At 43.6% G+C, this 9,425-nt stretch overlaps 1 protein-coding gene across 1 annotated transcript; it reads left to right on the top strand.

The window, feature by feature from the left end:
* Positions 1-446: 446 nt before the first annotated feature.
* On the top strand, positions 447-6,256 carry sall4 (spalt-like transcription factor 4; the record flags this gene model as incomplete). Its single annotated transcript, XM_079174251.1, has 4 exons — positions 447-513; positions 2,871-5,327; positions 5,408-5,712; positions 5,822-6,256. 4 exons carry the CDS (start codon positions 447-449, stop codon positions 6,254-6,256), a joined length of 3,264 nt encoding a protein of 1,087 aa, XP_079030377.1.
* Positions 6,257-9,425: the final 3,169 nt, after the last annotated feature.

Below are 9,425 nucleotides of genomic sequence, written 5' to 3'. Positions count from 1 at the left end.
TTTAATGTTTCCAGTTAAAAGTGCCACCGATTATTAACAGACTACCAGTTTAAGATGAAGTTGTTTGGCTGATCTTTCGGTCGCTTGTGTGTATCCGTGACACACATTTTTTTTTTCTTCTCAGGAACAAGGGAAAGAGCGATGAGTTGGGTGTTATTAACCCTGCCTCCATCCTGCCGTCCATCCACTAGCAGGGCTCCTCCCGCCCCCTCCCGGCACTCCGCTCCGCTCGTCGCTGGGGAGCGCATTTGAATAATGTGTGAGCACTTGGACTGGAGCCAATCAGCTGTCAGAGGACCGTGATAAATCGCAATGCATTATTGATAATAATAATTACGGGTGACATGCGCATTTCTACTTGAGGGGTTAATTTTCCCAAGCCGAAGAATTTGTTGGAGAAGGAGCGGAATATTGTTGGCAACTCTTTTGCTCCGGATGGTTGCACCATGTCGAGGCGCAAGCAAGCCAAACCGCAGCACATCAACTCCGACGAGCCCGGTTCGTCCCAAAACGGTAAGTTTACACTAGATGTGAGAGAGTCGGCTACCTCAAAATGTGTCGAGTGGCTCCGCCATGCCATAATGCAAACTATGGACATTTTATCTCACAGTTGGGGGCGGGGGGCAGCCTTTTACACTTTGACCTGTTGCTGTCCGTTTGAATTGACCAGGAGTAAAACTTAACCCCAGTCACGGCAGGCGACACATTTGGAAATATATATATATATTTTAAACAAAATACAGGTGTTCCACAAGGAGGGGTTTAAAGAAATTAAGACACTGTAACGTTCAGCTTGTACTTGGTTCACATGAAGTTATCATGTGGCTTGTGTGTAACTTATTTACTTATGTGGTATTTAACTAATTCGTCAATTTCATCCTAAATCGATTACTTGTCGAGTACCTCTTTATTTTATTGGGCAAAATTGAAGTCGGCGACTCTGTTTGAACTTTTTTTTTTTTTTTGCTTCATCGAAGCATATGTTGCTACCTGTTGATTTTTGGATACTTTGTGGGAAGTCGTGTAGCAAAGAATGAGCCTGTGCTGGTCCGGATGGCCGTCATGTATCCTCTTTTTTTTTTTTACTTTTTAAAAAATATATCGTTCTGATATCACTAACTGGTCTCATTCATCATGTAACAGCACTTTTAATCGGAGCAAATATTAATAGTACTTTAAATCTCTTTAAAGGGGTCGCCTGCTGCTACTGTTGCCATTGTTTGAGTTCTAAATTGAATGATTAACATCTTTTTTAATTTGTCATGTCGCTGCCTGTAATGTAACTACTTACATATTTGGTCATTTCCCCTACTATTATGCTGGACTTTAAGTGTGCGCCATTGTTGAGGTTTTAAACAAAGATACATACAAAAAAACCGAATGAATGAAACGTGAGTCTGTAGTAAGCTGAGCTAAAGGCAATAAATCCCCCCAGTTTAATGCATGACTGTTTCCTTTCGTACATATGTGGAGAAGTGGGGGATGGAGCAGTGGCTTTTTTTTTTTTTTTGGTGGAGACTGGGTGGGGGTGCGTTTTGGTGTTGCCATATGCAAACTCCCGAAACTGCTGGCGCAGACCTCGCCTTATAATTAGAAAACCTTGTTAACACGGTGTTAGGAGAGCCGCGGCACATTATTGTATACATTTTTTTACATCAACACCGTTGTTCGATGAACTATTTAACATTTCGTGAATTGCACAGGATCATGTATTGAATGTTTTAATCTGACCTCGTGTCATGTACCCCACCAAAGGTGATCTGTACAGGTCATGCGCCGTCAAGTGGTAAACTACAGCGTTGCCCCCTTATTGTTATTATTTAACTTTTATCATGGACAGCTTGTGATTTTATTGGAAAGAGTATAGTAGCTTAAATATTTCCTCAGTTCCACCTTGTGTGTATTGTTCCTATCAAAGCTAATTATGTTATGAGTGACTGTACTCCAGAGAGCAAATGAGCCCTGCCTGTTTTACTCACAAATCGGAGTGTAATGCAGTTAAACTATTTCTTTTTCTTCTTTTTTTTTGTGTGACTCTGGCTTCAATACCTCCTGGTGAGCAATTAACAAGTCCAACAGTTTCCTTGGGCAAATGCAAACAGGTGGTCTACCCCCTTTTCTCAGGGGCATTAGCATTTAACAATACACCCAGTTGTGAAATGGCCTCTTGGTTAGCAGACAAATTAAAAAGCTCACTTGGAGCACTTATCAGGCTTTCACAGGCTGTGAAAATGCTTGAAGGTAATAAACATGAGATCGGCCATACATATTTATTTTTTTCAGCCCATGTTTGCATAGTAAACTTAATCTTATTTCCCTGTCTATTGTATACCAACTGGGACATCAAATTCAGTTTTATAGAAATTGATGCTCATCATAAATTTACATTTTACTTGGTGTTTGGTTTACTATCGTTCACACGTTTTGCCCCACATGTAGCGCTGGAAACGGATCTGATTTTCAGCAAGTATTTGGTGGAGTGTTTCAGAAAAGGTAATTTAATGCCCATGGGTCTTTTGTCTTACTGGACATTGTTCTGGGTAATGTCAAAGGGAGATGATTGCCCTCTGCTGGCCCTGGAGGCACATTCAAAGTCCCTCACAGCACAGTGACCCACAGGCAGTCGACAAAAAGAAAGGAGCGTTTTACAAGATAATCCACTGAATACACCACTAAAGCCTAAAAACGCCAATACCATCATTTTACTAATCTCAACAGATTACCAATAATACTATTTTCTCAACATGTCTTTTTTATTGTAGCATAACTTTTATTTATTATTTTGATTGGTGATATATTGTCATAGCAAATGAAGTGCATTAATCCAAACCCTGTGTTCTCTTTTTTTTTTTTTCATTTTTTTTTTTTAGGGATTTTCCCCGGCGATGGGAAGGAAACTGCAAACGAAGCGAAGAGATTCCGAGTGGACGAGACCAGGGTCTGCAACAAGTGTTGTGCCGAGTTCTTTGATGAAGCAGAATTTCTTGAACACGAGAAGAAATGCACTAAAAGTCAGCAAGTGGTCATCATGAAAGACGGAGATGGCAATGAAGTGCCTGAGGAGTATTCTCAGGGTTCTCCCGAAGGCCTTACCAGTGACCACGACGACAGCCAGTCCAGCAACCATTCCCAATCGAACGTCAATACAGACCACCTGGAAAGAACGGAGGACGACTCGAGTGTGAATGCAGACGACTCGGGACAGCAGGATCACACGGAAATGCCTCTTAGCCCTGAGATGACTTTCCGCCCCCCACTGAAAATGCAAAATTCAAATGTCACTCTTGAAACCATGGCAGACACCAAAGTGGCGGTCTCCCAGCATTACTCCAATATTACATCTCTGACCTCATCGCAAGAGGTCCTGCAGTCCATCCCGATCATCTTGGAGCAGTTGGTGTTCCTCCAGCAACAGCAGCTACAGCAAATCCAGCTCACGGAACGGATCAGAATCCAGGTCGCTACAATGACTCCACAGGGTCTCCAGGCATCGGTCGGGGCCGTGATGGACCCTTTGAAAGCCCTCGGTGCACATCTCTCTCAACAGCTGTCTGCTGCAGCGGCTCTGATAGGAAAAAGGACCGGCAGTCAGAGCCTTTCTGACCAGACCATGAAGCAAGGCAAACGACCGCTGACCGCTGGCATCCCTAACTCTCTACCCGGAAGAGTGGAAGCTATGACTCCCAAAACAGACATTTTGAAGGGCCTTCCAGATCCGGCTAGCCGCTTACCAGCACAACTGCCACAGTCACCAAGTGTCATGGGTTTCACCAGCGCCTTCAATGGTACCCAGTCGGGGATCGAGTCCTCCAAAAAAGTGACGCCAAAGATGCTGAGCCCCCCGCCAGAATTAAAGAACGGCGACTCTTTATACAAGCACAAGTGTAAGTACTGTGGGAAGAGCTTTGGCAATGACAGCGCTCTCCAGATTCACTTGCGCTCTCACACCGGCGAGAGGCCCTTCAAGTGTAACATTTGCGGAAACCGCTTCACAACCAAAGGAAACCTCAAAGTGCATTTCCAGAGGCACAGGGACAAGTATCCTAACATTGGCATGAACCCACATCCTGTGCCAGAGCATCTTGACAACATCCCCACCAGCAGCGGCATTCCCTTTGGCATGTCTATGCCCATAGACGAGTCAAATATGACCGACGTTAAGCCTACGCTGGGTCATCCTGCTGCCGGCTTCCACCCGTCACCCGCACCAGTATTCAAGACGACGTTTGACAGCTTCGTAGGGGACCCATTTTCTCAGAGACCCTCCCCATCAACAAGTAATGGCTCTCCATCTGTTTCCTCTATTATGTTTGGCCAAGAGAAGGGAGTGGAACCCATTCCGAGGGATACTAAAGAACTGCTTGGAGCGCTGCATCATATGAATGGCAGTGCCCTCATGGGAGAACACAGCTCTGGAACCGCAAAACTTCAGCAGATGGTGGACGGCCTGGACAAGAGGACCAGGGACCCCAACGAGTGTGTGATCTGCCATAGAGTGCTCAGTTGCCAGAGCTCACTCAAAATGCATTACCGCACGCACACCGGCGAGAGGCCCTACAAGTGCAAAATCTGTGGCCGCGCATTCTCCACCAAAGGTAACCTGAAGGCCCATTACGGGGTGCACAGGGCTAACACTCCGCTGAAAATGCAGCACTCGTGTCCCATCTGCCAGAAGAAGTTCACCAACGCCGTGGTTCTGCAGCAGCACATTCGTATGCACATGGGCGGGCAGATCCCCAACACCCCGATGCCAGAAACCCAGTTTGAAGGAGAGGAAGCAATGGATTCCTCTCTGTCAGAGGAGCAGTATATGGATAGCAATGCTTTTGAAGCGAGCTTGGAGGATCATGAGCCAGAGCTGAACTCCCAGAAGCCAAACGACACCTCGGATTCCCTCCCACCCGCCTCTGAGGAACAACCGCCGAAGCATGCCGCTCCCGCCATTTTCTCCAGCCTCGACGTTTTGAAGAATCTCACCTCTGCTCTCGCACTGACACGACAGAGTAGCACCGCTTCGGAAAGCGAGGGAACATCCAAAGAGTTTTCATCGGCTCCCAGAGAGCAGGAATATCAGAACGGCCGCAGTCCTGCCATTTCTGACTCTGCCATGTCGTTTCACTCCTCTTCCCCACTGAACAGCAACATGAGTATTGGCAAGTCTCCCGAGTCTGCTGTTGATGAATTTGCCCACAGCGTGACTAAACTAGAGGCTGGTGCTCAAGGTGGCACCGAGTCCAGCGGGGCCCTTGACCTCACCGCTTCCAGCAGCTTCACCCCCAAAGTGATCAAAGAAGAGCCCGGCATGCCATTCACAAATGGAGATTATGGTGAGTTTATTAGGAAGAAGTATATGACGCTGTCATGTTGGATGCTTCGATCTAATTTTCCACCTTCTTATTCAAAACAGTTCCCAGTAACATGACCTTCATGAGGATGCCGTCGAGTCTGGCCAGCCTGGAGATGAAGCTTCCTCCCGAGAATCCCATGGGCCCTCACGGTTTGTTCAGCTCCCACATGCCTCAGGGAACCGCCATGCCCTCCTCCATCTCCAGCGCACCGCGACGATCATCCAAACAGCACGTGTGTCACGCCTGCGGCAAGAACTTCTCATCCGCCAGCGCCTTGCAGATCCACGAGCGCACTCATACAGGGGAGAAGCCTTTTGCCTGCAACGTCTGTGGCAGGGCTTTCACCACCAAGGGAAATCTAAAGGTACGTCGTCGTTGTGCTGAATTGGCCATTTTTAAGCGTGTTCTTGAGGATAGTGTAACATCAAGTGTTGAGGTGGGATGGCAATTAACCGTATCTGGTCTTTTGTTAGGTGCATATCGGCACTCACATGTGGAACAACACGTCGCGGCGTGGCCAGCGCCTGTCCCTGGATAACCCCATGGCGCTGATGGCGATGAGCTCCGAGGCGAAGATGTTGCCAGAGATCCTGCACGCCCCCAAAGAACTGGGGGTTCCACCAATGAACTTTGACCAGTCTCTGTGGAACCAGTACGCTTCCGCCTTTAGCGGGGGCCTCACCATGAAGAACAATGAAATTTCTGTCATCCAGGGCGGTGGCATCCCGCTCCCCGGGAGTCCTGCTGGTGGGTCTCTGATTGGATCCACCGGAGGCCTCATGAAGATGGATGGGTCCCACTCCAGCTTGCCCACCACCATGGCAGAAATTGAGAAGGCCAGTTCCGACAGCGTGCCAAAATCTCAGTTCCCACATTTCATGGAGGAGGGTAAAATTGCAGTTAACTAGGTTTTTTGTTTTTGTTTTTGTTTTTTTAGCCTTCAGTCAATTTACCACCTGAACTCAGTTTTTGAATGTCTCTTTTTGAATGAGGTACAATCAATATTCACGGAGAACCTTGTAGAATGTGCTTAGATTGTTTGAATTTTTCCAGTAACTTTATCGCAGCTCTCTCCTCTCTTCATTCTAAGTGTTATTTTTAGTTGAAATTGATATAACTACTGTAGTTGTATTTGATGTTTTATTTTATATAAATATATATGCGGGTATTTCTTTCTTTTTACTTTTGTTCTGTTTTGCTGTCTATCCAGAAGTTTGAATGTCTAATTTACTTGAAACTGCTTTAATTCAGACTGTCTGCTCGATACTTTTTTTTTTTTTTTTTTTTTTTTGAAGGATTTTGACTTTAATAGGAAGTTTCAGGGCATGGCTTTTTTAAGGACACCCTGTCTGTGTTCAGAAATAATGGTGTAGTTAACGTGTGTCTCTAAAATGACTACTTTCCCTCCTATTGTGTGCCATAGGTTTTATGACGTTGTACATTTTTGTAGTGGCAAATGTCATTAGCATGTCTCATTTTGAAAGGGGGTTTTGATCCGAATGACAGATTATTCCAGTGTCTTGTCCATTAAATCACGGTGCAACAGTTCACTCATCTGTTTTCGGATAATGTAGATTACAAAATAGTCCTTCATCATTGTTGCATCAGTGCAAAGATACAGTAGGTAATGACTCAGACCTTTTTGCCAAGTGCCTAAAATGAATTGTACAATGTTGCTGTTGTCTTTCACTGCACCATACGTTTGTTATGAAGGCTCTGTTAGACTGATGGATTAGTGTGTTGAACCGTATAACATTGTAGCATTGAATTTCATAGATCAGTTTAAAAAAAAAAAAATCTATTTCCCCCCCCCCCCCAAACATATTCCACTTGTAAATCTGCAGATTCAAACTTAGTTGGCTGAGAGCTGAAGGCTATTATATGCTTAATGATCTCATGCCTGCACTTTATTTCAGGTTTGAGGACGTTTACATATCGTTGCATGTCACTGCTTTTTATTGTGACGGCTGAACGGGGAAAGGGCAAATCAACAATTTTGTAAACTTTCCCTTCCTGTCAGATTTTGTGTGAAACAACCAATCGTCAGATAACTTTTCTTTCTAGGTTATCGTATCGACTGTAGCCTCATTCATTTATTTATAATTCACAAAATGCTTGAGTTTAGGGGGTGCGTTCTACCTCGTTTAGATTTTAGTTGTCCTCCTCGCCCCCTACGCTCAATGCAATGCTCTGTACATTTTCCGATACATTCTTGGGTATACGATAAGATTTTCATTCTCAACCTGCTGAGTTGAACAGTAATGAATGTATCACTGGACACTTTACACAACTCAGAATGGTCAGAGTACTTTGTAGGCCCCTGCTGTACATTCCTTTATCGATACGCATTTGCCAAGTTGTGCCTTTCTTTAGCAAACCATGTCAAAACTGCTTTAAAGTTGGTCTCTGCAATTCAAGTGATGTTGAGCCAATTTGGCCTGTTTACAATGTAAATTGTTTTTTTTGTTCTTCAAATGTTTCCTACACCTAAATATTTTCTGATTTTTGAAAAATAAAATCAGGGTGACTTTTTCAATATTTTCCCTGTCGTTACTTCGCCGCTGACGTTACTGTTGCCAAACTGATTTGAGCTGAGAACAAAGGATGAAATGCATCTCCAACTGAAAATGTACAGTGTAACACTAGCCACTGAAATGTATAGCCCCACGCTAACTTCTACACCAGCACAGGCAGGTTTTCATGTATGTACACCTTAACCCTAATTTACATCAATTCACCTTCAGATGACTCTTGAGTATTATTTGCTATTGTCACGACTGACCAGTAACCATTAATCCCTTCCGTTTTGCATCCTCCATGAACGACAATTTGCATCCACAACTGACGCATGCCTTCTAATCCTGTCAACTATACAGTGGTCTTTCACAATTTTGACATGATTCAATACTACTTACATGTCATTACAGTGCACTAAAATTTGTAGCAGGTGCACAGTGAGTAACCAGAGACCCCTGAACTACAATATGTCTGCTTGGCTATAAATACAACCATAGTCATAATGTTCAGTTTTTGTGTATCAGACTTGGATTTGTTTCTGTCTTGGACAACACAACACACTTGTCCAGTCACAAAATAAAAAAATTGTGGTGGCGGCCAATCATAACAAAGACTGGCCCTCTTCTACATTACACACTGAAGACAAAGTTGTGCCATGCATTATACAAATAGTACTCTTTTGCTACAATAGCATACACTCGCTCATCTCTTTCCATTTCCTTTACTACGTTTTTACACTTGTTTTAGAAGCTTGTGTTAAGATGTTCCTTTGGCCCCCGACAATGATTTAGATCCAAGATAAGTCATATCTGTGCATTCTGATTAAATTCCTGACTATGCCTTGTATTATCGCTCAAATACATAACCATCGCCTGGTGCCTGCACCATTGGACTGCAATATATTTCAAAGTGTTATATGAAATATAAGCAACATTTTAATGTCACTGGTTGAAGTGCAGCTATATGAATAAATGTATAAATATATTGCCCACTGCCTCACACACATGGTCTACCCCCTCAGGTGTTCTTACTAATTTACCTTTTCTCAGGATCGCATCAACATGCACAGATTTGCTTTCAATTAAATCATCTCTCATTTACCTGTTAATTTTGTTGTGGAACAAGTTGTAAATGTTTCATTTTTATTAGTACATATCTTTGTACAACCTGAGCAGATCTAATCAGCCACAAATTCTGAAGACACCACGTCTTTAATGTATGCAAATGCTTCATAATCCATTATTACATTACATTCATTTAGCAGACGCTTTTATCCAAAGCGACGTACAATAAGTGTATTCAACATAGGTATTCAAGAGAACTACTATAGTCACCTACTACTAAACGTCTTAGTAATGTGGAATCACTTGTTAAATAAATGTAGTGCGATACACAAATGTAGTGGTGTAGAAGTATAAAGTGGAAGAAAATGTTGACTAAATGTAATGTAAATACTCAAATACCTAAAAACTGCTTACCACTGCTCAGTGGTTTCCCCCAAAACAGCAACATATAAAGGCATGTTGATAACGTATTTCGGATGGTAGGATACTTATCACG

The sequence above is a fragment of the Pholis gunnellus genome (assembly GCF_910591455.1).
Source record: "Pholis gunnellus genome assembly, chromosome: 2".
Classification (NCBI taxonomy): Eukaryota; Metazoa; Chordata; class Actinopteri; order Perciformes; family Pholidae; genus Pholis; species Pholis gunnellus.
Note: the sequence above shows the minus strand (reverse complement) of the source record. Positions and strands in the feature narration are given on the sequence as shown.